This window comes from Gossypium arboreum, chromosome 11 (genome assembly GCF_025698485.1).
Source record: "Gossypium arboreum isolate Shixiya-1 chromosome 11, ASM2569848v2, whole genome shotgun sequence".
NCBI classification, from domain to species: Eukaryota; Viridiplantae; Streptophyta; class Magnoliopsida; order Malvales; family Malvaceae; genus Gossypium; species Gossypium arboreum.
This window is the reverse complement of record NC_069080.1, coordinates 118476143-118493862: the sequence shown is the minus strand read 5'-3', so window position 1 is coordinate 118493862 and position 17720 is coordinate 118476143. Positions and strand designations below refer to the sequence as shown.

General features: G+C 31.9%; 1 protein-coding gene and 1 long non-coding RNA gene across 2 annotated transcripts; one reads left to right on the top strand and one right to left on the bottom strand.

Moving 5' to 3' along the window:
* Positions 1–7926: 7926 nt before the first annotated feature.
* Positions 7927–9961, bottom strand: LOC108472106 (aldehyde oxidase GLOX). The gene is made up of 2 exons (XM_017773625.1): positions 9957–9961; positions 7927–9580 (listed from the first exon to the last, which is right to left on the bottom strand). The coding sequence occupies exons 1-2, from the start codon at positions 9959–9961 to the stop codon at positions 7927–7929; spliced, it is 1659 nt and encodes a 552-aa protein (XP_017629114.1).
* A 5987-nt stretch (positions 9962–15948) lies between these two features.
* Positions 15949–16512, top strand: LOC128283524 (uncharacterized). Its single transcript, XR_008273884.1, has 2 exons — positions 15949–15981; positions 16305–16512. It is a non-coding gene; the product is annotated as an uncharacterized LOC128283524 (long non-coding RNA).
* The last annotated feature ends 1208 nt before the right edge of the window (positions 16513–17720 follow it).

The following is a 17720-nucleotide window of genomic DNA, read 5'->3' as shown; positions in this document are numbered from 1 at the left end:
CAATAATCTACTATTTAATTCGGATTATAGAAACACAAACTGTGATTTTCAAGCTATTCAACGTCGATTTTATCCTTCCCCTTTTCACTCGAGGATTCTTGTACGATGTTAGCTGTGGAATAAAACAATTAAATCACATTAATATTACACATTTCAACTTCACATTAAATTTAAATTTTCACACTATATTTTGTTCATTTTTCAATTTAGTCCATAAATCGAGACTAATTTTAATCTTTATAATTAAATTTATATTTTTATAATAATTTCACTCTAGACCACATTTAGCGTCCTCATTTCCAATTCAACCTCATAATTTCAATTTTTTCACAATTTAGTCCCTATCGTTCAAAATCAACAATTAATTCCACAATTTAGTCTTTTTCCATTTCTAACTTAAAAATATATCTATTTAATCCTTAATATTTAAACTATTTAACAATGTCAACATCTAAAGTCTTGAACAACACTAAAAATTACAACATGGGTCGGATAACCCTAAGTACCAAGATTCCAAAAACGTAAAAATTACAAGTATAGAAACTAAATTGCACTAACCAATTTGGATTTAAATTTGAAACCCCTTCTTCTCCTTTTCTTTCGTTCTTTCTTTCTTTCTTTTTTATCTTCACTTTGTTTAATTTACATGTCTCCACTTTCTTTTCTTTTATTATATCCTTCTTTTTAATTATTATAATATATATATATATACATTAAAGTTAACATATATTAAATATATATATTTTCATGCATTTTTCTAAGCCCATGGCCGGCCACTTATTTACCAACATTAATTAAGTGGCATAATTGGTACTTTAGCCCTTTTAGTTTATTTCAATCTATAATTCAACTTTTATCTCTTACGCGATTTAATCCCTCTTACCTTAATAACTCCAAATTTCATGAAATTTCTAATCCAAAAATTAATTAGCTATTAAGTTATCCTAGCAAATATTTAATAAAAAAATTTACGAGTCTAGTTTACGGTTACGGAGTCCCAGTAATACACTTTTCGACACCCCTGACAATCAGGTCGTTACACCACAATTTATCAATTCCATACACAATTCGTCTTAGGTTATCTCAAGCTATTGGATGGACTGATCAAACATATATAATTAGGGTAATTTGTAATTAAGTTCTATCTCTTCTCCTATTAATTACAACTTATTTATTCATAGAACCATTCCACTATAGTACCATGATTGTATTATCCCTTATTATATATATACATATATTCTACTATGAAAGTTACTTCATTAAGTGTTCGTCCAATAACCCTGTCATAAGTGTGTTACCACATAGAATATCATTAATCTCTTTGGAATAAAACTCGTTCTACCAATATAATCTTATTTTATCTCATGGTTTCCATTACATCTTTTGATATGAAAACTTTAATTACTAACACATAGTAATTAAATCATTTATCTTATGATAAATCACTTATGGTCACATTCATTTTTCATCAACCATGTAATGCTAATGAAAGGATATCATTTACCCGTTATTGGGTTATGAATTCCGTTGTTGTTGAATGATGCTACATCATACAGAAATTGTATACCCAACGCACTAGTTTTCGATTCATTATCTATTTGAACTCATACTTTCATCTTTTTGCTTAATCCTCGGGTTTTTATTTACATCAAAGTATACGAGTCACGCATACATAATTCATCATCCACTCATGATTAAAGTATGCTACACTATGAACGTCACAAGTAAATCAATCCATAAACGGATCTAGGATAGATACAACTTGGGTCATGTCCAATGTATTTTCAGTTCAAATAGTGACATCTATGTCTCTTTCTTTTGGGAGTCATCTGCTTCAATACCCAAGACAAGATATCTCTCCAATTGAACTTAATAAATAATATAAAAATCTTTCAATCGATTTGCTCAATTTTGATTAGAATACAGACTGTTTAGATTATCTACTAATATAAGTTGTCTTCTCACATTATGATCTAACCACATAATGCAACTTAATATTAGTTAAACATAAGATAATCAACGAGCCAATATTTTTTTACATTTTACTTTGCATGCAAAAATCGTTGATGACATATACAAATGATATTAATGTATAATGAAATTTTATTTAAACTAATCTGTTCAAAAAATTACAAGTATTGTAATGACTTGATTTTCAACCGTGTCGGAAAAATTAGTTTTGGATCAAATTTATTGAATCGAGTTAATAAAGAATTAAAATAGAATAATTATGTGATGAGTATGAAATGGAAAGGTCGAATTATTAGGTATTATTTAATTAAATCTATTATTAAAAATAGTATAGAGACTAAATTACAAAAGTGTGATCACTATTAAATTTTAAAGTAGAAAATAAAAAGGACCAAGTTAGAAATTAAACTAGGGACTAAAGAATAAATAGACCGAGTTAATATTAAGTTAGTCGAATAAAATGATTAAATTCATTCATCATTTTTAATATGATTTACATTAAATAATCATTTTATATTAATTAATATAGATTAATTAAGCTTAATCATTTTCTTAATCTAAGTTTATAAGTGTGAAAGTGGAATGAAAGAGAAAGTTATTTCGCTTCTTCCATGTTCGATTAAGACAGTCAAAGTAAGAGAAAAAAGAAAAATTTCTTTCAAGCCTCCACCATTACCGTAGCCCTCAACCAAGGATAGCTAAGATTTTTCTTAGAAATCTGATAAGGAATAGTACATATTGAAAGCCCACTTGTTAGATTAATCAACTGGTGAAGTTTTGTTTCATTTTCCATTGTTAATAGTTTTGAGTACTTAGTTGAAAAACTTTAGAAAATTTTCTTCTAATAGCTCAAACTCATGCATGAATGATGTTAAGTTAGGTGATGGAAAAATATGTTAGAAATGTAATAGGAATATTAAATTAAGTTTGAATAATTTGATTAATTATGTGTTGTTAAGGACTTAATTGTAAGAGATAAAAAAAATTAAGGTTTGATAATAAATGATGGTTATGAGAGGTCTTTGTACTATATTTATAAAGTCAGATTTAAATTCGATCTGGTGAATTGTGAGATACAAGAGTTTCGGATATTAAGAAATTGAGGGATCAATTTGTAAGAAATGCATTCATGTTTAAATAATGATGATATACAATGCTTTTTTGATAATATACAATTATTAATAATGATATTTGCCCTATTAACGTTGTCAGATAGAGATATGGGTATAGTTGGCATGCCATAAGGCCTGTTTTGATAGGTAGGAGATTCAACACTATGTGCATATATATATATATATATATATATATATATATATATATTGTGGCAATTCTCTAATACCCTGGGGGTACGAGCATATTCTGGTGTGCCTAGTGGGATTAGTGCATTTATGCTCGATTAGTACTTCAATGCGTTCTGAGTGTGTTGGTGTATTGAGTTGAGTATTCATATTTGGATTTGATTTAAGTTAATAGGGATTAAAATGTAAAATTACTTGTGGAGGCCTCGTATTTATTTACTTTTCTTTTCCCAGTTAAACTCTGTTTTTTAGTTTCTCATTTAAACTAAGATTAATGTAGGTTATTTTATTATTATTTTCCCACTTAAACTTTGATTAGTGTATGTTAATTTAATATTTTTTGACCTACAAATTTACCCTATAAATAGACTCTTTTTCCATCCTAGAAAAATAACCTAATACATATTTAGGTATTAGCTTTTACAAGCTTTTAGAGAATTTTGTGTTTAATTTTTTAGGGTTCTTATTTCGAGTTTCGAGGTTTCGAGGTTTAGTTTTATCTCTATCTTTTGTACTTTTTGTTTTTTCCGTTTTAGTAAAATTATCTTTACCTATGGTTTTTTTATCCTATTCAGAAGGGTCTTTTCACGTAAAATATTTGTGTTCGATCTTTTCAATTTCTTCGTTAGTTTACTTGTTCAGGTTTATCCCTAACAAATCGGTATCAAAACTAGTTGATTTTCGCAATCAACTCGTTCAGATATAGCAGCAACAAGGTTGATAAGTTCGATGACATCAAAAATTTTAATCTATGGCAAGTTCGAATGATGAAAATTTTGATTCAATGAGATATTGAGAAGATCCTAACAGAGAAGAAATAGGTTGGATAAAAAGGCTCTATCCATAATTTAATTATGTTTGAAAAATAATGTGTTGCAGGAGGTTTTGATGGAAAAAACGACATTCACTTTATGGAAAAGGTTAGAAACCCTTTAAGCGATAAAGTCTCTAGCTAACTAATTAGTGCTGAAACAACAGTTGTACATGTTTCGCATGAACGAAGATAAGTACCTTGGAGATCACATCAACCAATTTATTACTCTTTTGAATGATTTAAAGAATGTTGAGGTTCAGATTAACGATGAAGATCAAAGTATGATATTATTATGCTCTTTATCCCCTTCAAAAAAGTTTTTCAGGGAAACCCTAATTTATGGCAGAGTCATTCGAGGATGCGAAAGATCATCTATTGAGCAAAGACAAGCTCAACAATGAGTTTGGTCCGAATAGCAAGTCTAATAGGCAAGCCTTAGTTTTGGTAACATCAAGGAAGCAAGACAATAGATGTCACTACTGTAAGAAGTTAGGTCACATCAAGGCAGATTGTTACAAACTGCGAAATAAAAGGGTTGCTGAGAGCAACGGGGAAGATTTAGCTGGTGCTAATTTGGCCAATGACAAAGGTTATGATTTTTTGTTGGTGTTAACAAGTGAAAACTCTGAGCTTACGTTCGAGTGGATCTTGGATTTGGGGTGTTCTTTCCACATGTGTCCCAACAGGGACTGGTTCTCCTCATACAGTTCATTTCAATGTGGAGTTGTGTTCATGGGGAAGGTTCACCTAATAAGGTAACTGATATTGGTACTATTCAAATCAGGACACACAACGAAACAATAAGGACATTGTCAGATATCAAGCATGTGCCTGACTTAAAGGAAAATCTCATCTCCTTAGAAATTTTGAACTTAAAGAATTGTAGAATTAATATCAAGTCAAACATCATTAATGTATCCCATGGGGCTCTTGTTTTGATAAAAGGTAAAAAGATTGGCAGCTTTTATTTCTGGAAAGATCAAGACGTCACTCGTATATTAAGAAGTAGAAGTTGACTCATTTGAAGCAGAGACAACTTAATCATAGGAGGGAAAAAGGTATGACTATTTCGTATTTGAGAGGTTCTCTTTTGGATGCAAGTTTTGAAAAGATAGGGCATTGCGTTCGTGAAAATCAGATCCGAGTTAGTTTTGATTTGACAATGCATAAGGCGAAGACTAAAAGACTTCCAGCTTCAAAACACAACTTCAACTCAATTAATATCTTGCATAGTTTGAGATAAGCCCGTGGCAGGCTTCAGCAAAGAAGGTGTTGTGAAAGTACAAGTTAAGATGGAGATTTGTGGAGTTATGCCTTGTATTTTATTTTTTTTTTACTTTTCTTCTCCCAGTTAAACTCTATTTTTTAGTTTCTCACTTAAACTTTGATTAGTGTAGGTTATTTTAATATTATTTGACCTACGAATTTAGCCTATAAGTAGTCCATTTTCCCACCCTAGAAAAATAACCCAATACACATTTAGGTATTAGCTTTTACAAGATTTCAAAGAATTTTGTGTTTACTTGTTGAGGGTTCTTATTTCGGGTTTCAAGATTTAGTTTTATCTCCATCTTTTGTACTATTCATTTTTGTCGTTTTAGTGAAATTATCTGTAGTTTTTTATCCTCTTCGAAGGGGTTTTTCCACATAAAATATTTGTGTTCGATCTTTTCAATTTCTTTGTTATTTTACTTGTTCGGGTTTATCCCCAACACTGCTTGTTGAATATATGTGAAACTAAAAGAGATAATAAAGTTAATGCGGTACATGATTCTGATATGGTAAACTAGATGCAAATACCCTAAGAATGCATCAAAAATTATATTGTTGTAAACGGGCAAACCATTGATATGAATAAGATAGATTGGTAAATGATATATGAAACTTCTAAAGGTCTAACAATGTACAAGTCTATACATATCAACAATGTTAATGTTGAAATAGTTGTTGATTAACTTGATTAATCTTGCTACTTAACTATTTATTTGATATTGTTATTCTTAAATTGAATTCAAATTATGTTATCACCACCGAGTATACAATACTTAGAGTAAGATTATTTTTTTCCATATGCAGGTTTCAAACTAGAGACATACCAAATCAAAGGTCATAAAACACTTAACTTGACAACTCAGCTCAAAAATCAACTTGTTACCTTTTTTGCATGTATATATGTGTGTTGATAAAATGGCATGTACCTAGATTTGTTTGGACTTATTGCTTAAGATAAGGTTTTGGTTCTTTTGGTGACCTATAAGGTTTTCATGATTGAATTTTATCTTTTGATTATTAGCTATTTATCTTTGTTTATATAGGTTTGAATGTGCAAATTATTAAACTAAGTATTGAAGGATTGAATGTCATGATCCAGTGTATCAAATTGATCATGTTCTATTTATATGAATTTTAGGGAATTTTAGGCGCAAAATAGTATGGGATTGAAGACTTGGAAATGTGCACTTTAAGCCATTTAAATCATTTAGTGATTGAGTCTTTAGATAACAGGAGTATGCCTCGAGATTGTTAGAATAATTTTTTTATATTATTCATTTAGATGCTTAATGTCTCGAGACTTGTTAAGCTAGTCTCAAGACAACCCCACTTAAGGTTCGAGATAAGTGGCATTTGTCTCGAGACAATGGCACATCGAAGGAAAATAAATTTTGCCCTCCTCCAGGTCTCGAGACAAGAACCCTTTGTTTTGAGGCATCCAAACATTGAAGCTAAAATAGGTAAATAGGGGAGGATTGTCTCAAAACCAATTCTCGAGATTTGAGAACCTTTGTCTCGACACATGAACTTCATTGTCTCAAGACATGTTGACATCAAAGCAAAAATATCAAGTTATAAATAAGGCCTATCTCGAGACATCATGTTAAAATTTGATTAAAAGAGTTTGGAATTGAATTCTAACTGAAACCTCAACCCCTAATTCATTAGATCATGTTTAATATGTTTTTATGTGATTTAATTACATGATGTATTGAGCATGCTTTATATGAGTTAATTTAGTAAGGTAATGTGATGTCACACATTTGGACCCGACGACCAAGTCGAGTGTAAGTGTCACAAGTATAAATTGATGAATATACTACATTTAGGACACTATATCCTAGCATATATAAGTTAGAGTTTAAATTATGTTAGGATAATCCTAAAAGTCACTTTTTAGGCATCTAATAAAAATGTGACACTTTATTTTTAAAAGAACTTTTAATTAATATCATATATTTTTTAATCACTACATCGATTATTTTAATAATATTTTAACCCTAATTAGTGTTGATTAAATAAATCAAATTAATGTAAAAATTAAATAAAATTAACAAACATTGATAGTAAAGCAAGGTTTATGAGTTTTTTTCAAACTAAATTTATGATTTATGGTATGGTAGGTTAGAATTTAGAATTTTAAGGTTTACAAGTTTAAGGAAATGATTAGATTAGGATTTAGGGTTTAAAGAGGTCTATGACTTTAGATTTTAAAGTTTAGAGTTTAAGTTTTAAATTTTATAAAAATATATATTTATTTTTATTAATTTTAGTGTTAAAATGATAAAGAAGAGTTAATTTTATGTTTCTTGATATATTATGTTATTCATGCACTTTAAATAAATCAAAGTCTATAAGTCAATATATATATATAGTTATTAAATTTAGGAGTTAAGCTATCTTAAATTTAATTATGGGTATATAATGTTAAAAAAATAAAAACATCTGAACTGAAAATTAACCATGGTAATAAAAAAGTCATATCTAATTTCAAAAAAAAAAAGTCATATATAGTTTTTAGATAATGTACAGTTTTATTGGAATACTTTTTAATTACGTATCCCTACACCATCAACCTATCTTCACCCACCTCCCATAACTTGGTACATGAGCATGCACCACAAACAACATATAGTATCCCGGTGGAGCAATCTCAGCCGTCGATGGTCCAGCGACGACTAAATTATACGTAGAAGGTGCAATATCAGTAACACCGGCTATCTTTAACAACACCATCCTTTGATTCATCGAGAAAGAATGGGTTGCGAAGGACGGTGCAACAATAGTCACCGACAAAACACTAACTGTTAAATAAGCTTGTACTTGAAAACTTAGCCAAAAGAGCTTTCCCCCATAACCCATTTTCTCATCTGCTGATAAAATCCGAGGCCTTATTGGATCATATTCCGGGGACAAATATGGCGGGGAAAAGGATTCCATGCTTAAATCTGTAGGGTATTCGACGTTTGTGAAGTTGTAATATACGTGAGGATTGCTGCCGCTTACGAGAATCCGTCCATCGGTTAATAATATGGCTGATGAATGGTACATTCTTGGCCTTGGAGATGGTGACATTACTGAGAAACGCCAATTCGACACATCATCTGACGGGCGGTAAATTATTGGCCTAGTGACCGGACCACGACCTAGTTCCCATCCAGCAGTACCCAATTCTGCGCCATTGATTATAAGCACGTCCCCGGTCGGCAAAAGTATCATGTCGCCCATGACTCTAGCCATCGGCATGTCTTCCATGGTCCAACTAGGGTTTGGAACCGAAACCTTGAGCCTCCCACATGTTGATGTTGCACGTATGAAGATCCCTTGCATGGCTTGAATAAATGAGTCTCTTGGTGCACCACCGCACACCATGATTTCAGGTTCAATAATGGCGTCATTTTCATCTAAAGGAAGCAAAACAGATGACCCAGAGCTCGGATAATTCCTAGGATCGTCGCCAGGGATCTTAGGAAACTCTTTTAAAACCATGTTTTGATTATAATCCAACAATATCGATCTCGTATTAGCGAAAATAAACAGGTTACCATCTGGTAAAAGATGCAAAAATGGATACAAATTATTCTCCAAGCCTTGATCGTTAGTCTCCATCAAGAAATCCAGAAAAATAACACCATTCCAACTCGAAGGGTAAAATTCATAATTGAACTGTCGTCTCCCACCAACAATTATAATTCGACCACCGGGTAAAACTTGATTCGAAGCATACCATCTTCGTTGTATTAAAGACTGTGGGAACTCGATCCAATTGCAGTATTCGTCGTCGTTACAAGGCGTGAAGCTTCGAATATTTCGATCCCCGTCATTGTATCCACCGGTTTGAACGAGAGTTCCGTTGGGGAGAACCGCACCAGATGAGCACCAAGTATCGGTTTGAATCATCAAGGGACGAAATCCATTGGTGACAATATCATAGAGGATTGAGTGAGCCGTGCAATCAGTTTGAAGCATGGTATCGGAGCTATCGACTCGGCAAATACCGTTGGGGAGTAAAAGATTGGAAGGGCCGAAATCGGTTCGGTCAAAGATGATGACCTTGTTATTATGTAGGAGTTGCATATGCATGGCGGATATACCCACACTTTCATGTAAGAGCTGCCATTCGCCATTGCGACCCGAGTACGAGGGAAGAGCTTGTGATGCAACAATGGAGAAGACATGGGAAAATGAGAGTGAAAAAAGAAGGAATTTGATCATGTTGATGGCTCTTTAATTGGTAGTTTAACGAAAAGAGAGGTTTTGGTTGGAGTTGAAGGTTTGAGAGGAGATAATTTGGGGTGGGAGTGAAAGTTGATCAATAGATTAACTACATGCCAACTGATTTTGATGATATATAATAAGATTATGTTATATGATGTATATTTAACATGAATATGTTTAAATTTGTAGTGGAGCACGATCAGAATATGAACAAAAAGATAGGAGTTAGGAAGGGAGATAATGTTGGGTAAGGAGCACTTCTTGAGTTCAGTTTAAGTACTGCAAGAAACATAACTGGTATGAGGCTAAAATGGGGCTCATTTCATCAGCAAGTTGAGAAAATGTAGATGAATGGATTTGCTGCAATATTGAAGCCAACTAACCTCATTTTATATACCGCCAAGGAATCGGAATCAATATAAATATATATTTATTTTTAAAAAATTAAATATATTTAGTTGAATAAAACTATGAAAAGAAAAGGGTTGGAAGGAAACCCAAAAAGTGAGATGAATAAGATGATGACTGTTTTTTCCTTCCTTCTTTCTTTTTTACTCTTGCAAAGTTTCAATACTAAAATCTAAATTACAATACAAATAAATGTCACGTCCGCAAAATTACAAACGTTAACGATGCCATGCATCATCAATTAATTAAATGATTACATATTATTAGAAAATTTTAAAACTAAATCCACTCAACTTCAATTTTAATTATATATATATCATCTTATTCGTCAAAAAGGAGGATAGAGATGCAGTTTAGTGAAGGGCTTTGAGCGCAGCTCTTCTAGTGATGAGCTTATTTCCTTCAGAGCATGAAATTCAAGTTGATAAGCGGGAACATAGAGAGGATTAGGGAGAAGAGAAAAGCTAAGGGCTGTTAGACACTTAAGAAAAAAGAAGAATCGAAGTCTCCAAATTCAAGGTCAGCGAAAGCCTAGTGGGGTAGTGGCAACCGTCAATTGGAGTTTGTTGTACCAGTAGGGGCGGCAAGGGGTATAATCACCCATGGTGCATATGTGGTGACTTTAATGTGGTTAGGTCTGTTTCGGAAAGGATTGGTGCGTCATGGTTATGGAATGCTTTTAGGAGTTGGTGGATGACCTTCCAATGAATGACATTATGACAGCCTCATTTAGCAGATTGGATAGATTTTTAGTATCTCATGATTTGTTGCCTCGGCTTGTGAACGTGTGCCAATGTCCCTCAAGGAGTATAACTTAATTTTTTTTTTCATTAAAACAGTAACTTACCATTAAATAAAAAAATTATCTTTGACAAAAGAGTAGAGGGGTTCAAGATTAAAAATAGGGCACTTTTAAATAAGTGGCTATGAGGGAAGAAAATAGTTTACGAAAGAAAGCTATCATGGTTAAATATGATTTTGATATTTGTATATAAACACCAAACTGCCCTAAATCACAGATATAAAAGAACATTGTGGAGCCACCTTATAAGCCGATTGATGAAGATATATTTAGAACCGAATCTGTGATGACAATAAGCAAATTAAATTCTGGTCGGATGTGTTTGATAAGGGATGCTGCACTTAAATGTAGACTACCCAGAGAGTCTTTGCTTTCACTATTAATAAAGAGAGGGAAACAGTGGAATTTGGGAGCATAATAAATGGGCATAGGACTTGGAAGATAGATTTAAGAAAGCAATTATTTGGCTTCATGCAAATGAATAATATTTTAGAGTTATTTCTCTTTTATTCTAGAAAAAAATTTAAGATTTTAGTTTACTTTGTCCGTTAGTTTTAGTAAATTTTATGAATTTCTTAAATTATATTTAATTTATTTTTTAATTTATTATTTATTGTTAATGTTAATTCGAATTAAACCAGTTCATGGGTTTAGCTATGCCTTCAAATTTGAAAGTTCAGGGAGGGTTTAGACAAAAATATTAGGTTTAGAAAATAAGCTTAGGTGAAAAAATTTGACCTATTCAAAATATAAGTCGGGTTTAGGTTTAAACATTCAAGGCCTGAGTCCGAACCTGACCTATTTAACTCACTTTTAACTTAGTAAAATTTTATATTATATTATTTTTATATATGTAGGAGTATTCAAACAATTGATTCGATTAATATCTGAACCGAACTACCATTAACTTAAATTTTAAAACCCTTAACCAAACCAAAATTCTTTTAAAACCTATTAATTGAATTAACTTTGGTTAATTTGAGTAGTTAACTAAATTAACCAAAATTTATATATAATTCTTTTTAAATAATAACACAATAACAACACTATATTAAAAATATAATAACAAACATTGCTTTAAAACATTATTTTTTTACTTTTATTTATTTATTTTACTTTTTGTTTACTTTTTTAGTTTAATTATAGTTTTTTTCATTTTCATAATACTTATTTAAACCCATTTTAAGAATATTTATAGATCTATTAATTTTTATATATTGGAGTTAATTAAGCTAAGTAATTAACCAATAATCAAATTTTTAAAAGTTTTAATCAAAACTTTTAAACTAATTCGATTTGGTTAGTTAATTCAGTTAAAATAAAAAGTGCACACCCCTAGCTAATTGTATTATATAATTTATAACACATTCAAATTAAACCTATAGTAATATAGCCGTTTGAGTCTTAACTTGATTGAAATGGACATTGTTGCCAATGCAGGATGACGTGGGTTTGAGTGTGCTCAAGCACATTATCCTCTTATTTATGGGTTGGGGAGGGGCTATGGGTAATTTTAAACATTGTGTCAAAAAGAACATATATGACCAAAACCAATAATGAGATTATTAAAAAAATCTATAGTAATATATAATGCTACTATAATGTAAACATTAAGATGGTTATATATAAAATATTAATAAATAAAATATATAAAATTATTAAATATTAAATTAAAAAATATAAGTATATTTTTTAAAAGTTTAAAAAAACAATTTGTGTAACTCTAAAATAGGCTTGGCTTAGCCATTTACAAATATGAACGGGCCAAGGCAAAACTTTAGACCCATATTTTGGGTAAGGTTGGACTTGAGCAAAAATAAAATGTGTTAATATCATGTATAGACCCGACCCTCAAGACCTCTAATTCGAACTCATTTTCAAGTATTTCTTACACAATGTAAGTTCGATATAACATTGAAATCAAACACTATTACCAATAAATTAAAACACCCACTGTGAAAATTAATTAGTGAATATTTTAAAATTTTAAATAAACAAATTTCGTAAGTTCCTTATTTGCAAATATTAATCTTGCAGATATTAATAAATATTAATTGTTATCAATATAATTGTAAAATATATTCTTAGTATGTAAATTAGCTAGTGATAACTATGTCACACTCGAATGAATTTGTCAAGTAACATATTTCAATTAATATAAAGTTCCATAAGAAATCATTTTACACAAGTAAATTAAAAATAAATTAAGAGTACATAAATATTCAAGGATGAATGGGTTCGATTGAAAATTTCTCGCGACAATGTTAATTTTTGTAGATTCACGGTAGAGTTTTTTTTCTTTTTTTCTTTTTTTAGATTTACTTTAAACTTCGGAGGTGAAAATGAAAATGGAAGAATGAAAACTAATGATATCTTGAAACCCCTATTAGGTTTAAGAGCATATAGCAAAAGGAGTAATTTTTGAGTAATATGGTTAAATATATCATTCTACATATCTCATTCCGAATCAGCTATTGAAAAAAGTTGTCTATTCGAACATTTTTTTTTATTTTGGAGGTTTTAGCTCAACAAACTCTTGCAAAACTCCATTTACCAAACATCACAATTAAAGGTTTAACTATCTAATCCTCAATTTGTATCCAAATCAACTACAAAAAGCCTAAAACTCCTATCAAATATTACCAAATACTCCTGTAAACCTTAAGGTGCGGTTTGGATGGGAGGTTGAGTATAATGCGGTGCGCTTAGTTTAGTTTATTTTTGTCTCATATTACAGTATCGTTATAATATTTAATCTCATCACTACCACTATTTTTATATTAATTATAAGTAAATTTACTGTCCATCTAAACTTTAACTTAAAGTAAAGATAAAGAGGAAAATACAATTTTAATTGGCGGTGTTTTTCTTTTTAACATGAGCAAAATACGAAGTGGCATTGCTCCAATACGATTGGATGACTTCACTTGAATAAAAACATTACCATCCAAATGTACAACTGTGAAGAGTTTGATATCGAATTCTGTACAAACACACTTCCAAAGGAAGCCAACTCTAACTGCCTATATTGCGTAATACATTCTCTTTATATTCACCAATCAGTCAAAAAAAAATGGAAACAGAACCAGAAATAGAACATGCACTAAGAAGCAACAGTTAAGCTAAGAACAATTTGAAAGAATCAATACTTGTGTTCCTTCTGCAAACCGATCTGCTGCAAGCCAGCTCCACCTTCAAGCTCTTCCTTCAAGTATTACCCTTGCGCAACTGCAAACACCTTGCCATGAAGACCACACTGTCACACACCTAACTTGTCTCCCCGTGTACAGAAAGCTACACCGTTTCTTTTTTTTCTTGTTAACCTAGAAGCTGATATAAAACCCATTGACTATGAGCAAAGTCCTTAACCAGAGAAGAGAAGAAAGAAGAGAAGAAGAAAGAGATGGAGGTGCCCAATGTCTTCCCCGTTTGCTGCTGCGGTTTACTTGCGGAAAGAAGAACTTCATCAATTTCTTGTGAAAATATCAAAACCCAAATCACGACCACGATCAGGAGAAGGCGACGGTGTAAAATAAGGAGGCTCCGGAAACAGCGTCTTCACTTCACGGTCGATTCTCCCTCAGACAAGCTCCCTTCTCGATTTTAGCTTCACTCTGATCAGCGAAGTTCTCGACTTTGTCGTTTCCTTCTCTTTCCTATTCTTTTATTGTATATAACACCCTCGATTGCCCGTACATCGTCTGCCACTTCGCCAACCCATCGTCATCCTCTGTCGCGGCTGCCTCCGAACCCTACACAGTGGCAACCTCCGTTGGCGAAGGAGATACCTGTTGAAATATGTATATATTTTAAATTTAATTAGGTAGATAAATCTTATTTGGATAGATAAGTTTTATTCATATTCTAGAAATATTTTTATTTTATTTTTAGTAGTTTACTAGAATAAGAGAACTATTTTCTTTTTATGTTTTAGTAGTTTATTAGAATAAGGAACTATTTTCCCAATTAGGATTAGGACTTTTTTCTCTATTTAAGTTCAATTCTTTAGTTAATAAGAGAAGTACAATTTTATTCAAAGCTCTCTTGAAATCTTTCATGGCATTTGAGTTAGGTTAAAATCTCTAGTAACATCATGGTTAAAACAAATTTTCACTGGAGATAAGAGATCCAAGAATCAAACAGAGGAAAAAGTTCTACAGCTTGAAACAACTACCGAGAGTACAATGACTCAAGGGACGAGGCGTCTCACTTTTCTTTTCAACTGACATCTCACAAGTTGAATGGCAAGAATTATCTGGAATGGTCGCAGTCCGTAAAATTAGCAATTGATGGGCGCGGCAAGCTAGGTCATTTAAATGGAGAAGTTGAGCAACCACAGGTGGGTGATCCAAAGATGAGCAAGTGGAGGTTAGAAAATTCTGTGGTAATTGTGTGGCTTATTAATTCCATGGAAGCTTCCATAGGTAAACCTTTTCTTTTTCTCCCAACTGCTAAAGATGTTTGGGACGCTGTGAAAGACACCTATTCAGATTTAGAAAACGCTTCACAGATTTTTGAGTTAAAAATAAAACTGTGGAAAGCTAGGCAAGGGGAAAAAGAAGTTACTCTTTATTATAATGAGATGATGTCTCTTTGGCAAGAACTGGATCAGTGTTATAATGATGAATGGGAGTGTCCCGGAGATGGTGTAAAAGTTATGAAAAAAGAAGAGAATGAAAGAGCTTATTTGTTTCTGGCTAGTTTAAATAAAGAATTTGATGAAGTGAGATCTCGGATCCTAGGGAAAAAACCGCTTCCAAAACTTCGTGAGATTTTTTCTGAGGTTAGAAGAGAGGAGACAAGGAGAAAAGTAATGTTAAAGCTAGGGTTTGAAGCTAATGATGATAATTCTGCTCTTGTAAATATTAAAAATAATGATGATAGTGAAAAAAAGAAAAAACCTTGGTGCGATCACTGCAAAAAATATTGGCACACTCGTGAAACGTGTTGGAAGCTCCATGGGAAACCGACAAATGGAAGGAAAAAGAATGGCAATGGTCGTGGTTCACAATCAGGGGATAGTAGAGCTTTCCAAACAACTAATGGAAATTATGAGGGCCAAACTTCTCTGGAAGGGTCTCCATTCACTAAGGAACAATTAGAGCATCGATACAAGTTTTTTCAATCACCACAATTTCGGATGAATTCTTCTATTCCTAACTCATCCAATAATCCTTCTTCCTCTTTTTCCCAATCAGGTACTGATTTTTCTGTTTTTTTCAGTGTCAAGCCTTGTAAAACAAACACATGGATCGTTGATTCTGGAGCTAGTGATCACATGACTAGTAGTCATTTTCTTTTTTCAACTTACACACCTTGCGCAGGAAACAAAAAGATCAAAGTAGCAGATGGGTCCTTCTCGGCAATAGCCGAGAAAGGCACTGTTAAAATTTCATCTTCCTTGGTTTTACATGATGTTTTACATGTGCCAAATCTAGCTTGTAATCTCATATCGGTCAGTAAATTATCCCAATCCTCAAATTGTCATGTTATATTTGACTCCTCTATGTGTAAGTTTCAGGACATGGTCTCGGGGAGAATGATTGGCAATGCTAAAGAATTTGGTGGAATTTACTTTCTTGAAGACGACCATTTAAGTCAACCAACAACTACTTTATGTTTAAATTCTGTTTCTGATTTTGATAAGGTTATGATTTGGCATTATAGGCTTGGACATCCTAATTTTTATTATTTAAGATATTTGTTACCTAATCTATTTAAAAATAAAAGTCCTTCTTCATATCATTGTGAATTTTGTGAATTGGCAAAACATCATCGGTCATTCTTTCCACCTCAAAAATATAAAGCCTCCAAACCTTTTTCGTTAATTCATAGTGATGTTTGGGGACCTTCAAGAGTCTCGACTTTTTCAGGAAAACGTTGGTTTGTCACATTTATTGATGATCATACTCGACTTTGTTGGGTGTTTTTATTAAAAGATAAGTCCGAAGTTAAAAATGTGTTTCAGTCTTTTTATGCTAATGGTGAAAACACAATTTGGTGTGAAAATAGAAGTATTTCGAACTGACAATGGTGGGGAATTTTTTAGCGACCAATTAGGTATTTTCTTAACCAAACATGGAATAGTCCACCAAAGTTCTTGTACAAATACACCACAACAAAATGGGAATGCGAGAAAGAAAAACCGACATCTTTTGGAAGTAACTAGAGCCTTGATGTTCACGAGTCAAGTACCACGTTATCTTTGGGGAAGCCTTGTTAATGACTACATATCTTATTAATAGAATGCCCAAGAAAATTCTAAATTATAGAACTCCTTTTAGTCTCTTTAAAGATAACTTTTCTAACTCTAAATTGATTACAGATTTATCCCTCCGAGTTTTTGGGTGTAGTGTTTTTGTTCATCTTCACAACCAAGGTAAACTAGATCCTAGAGCAAAAAAATGTGTCTTTGTTGGTTATGCTTCTAATAAAAAGGGTTACAAATGTTATGATCCAATTGATAGGAAGATTATAGTTACCATGGATGTCACATTTGTTGAAACAAAATCTTATTTTCATTATAATCTTCAAGGAGGGAATTATACTAAAGAAGATTCTATAATTGATCAAGAAGAGACTAGGAATATACAACATAGGGATTCTAATAATAGGGAAGGCGAATTTATAATTAACACAAAAATTAATGATGTTAATGTTAATGAAAAGGAGGATGAAGGTGTAGAGTCTGATCATGAAAATAAAGAACAAACAAAGGAGTTAATTGTTTACTCAAGAAGAAATCGAAATCAAGAAAGTGGAATCCACCAGATTCATCACCAAGAATCCGACCCGCAAGATCCTGTCAAAAGCCCAGGTAAAGCTCATAATTCAGCCAATGAATTTTTTGATTTAGATATTCCAATTGCCAAAAGAAAAGGTGTTAGAAATATTTTCAAATATCCCATGTCTAACTTTGTATCCTATAAAGCCTTAT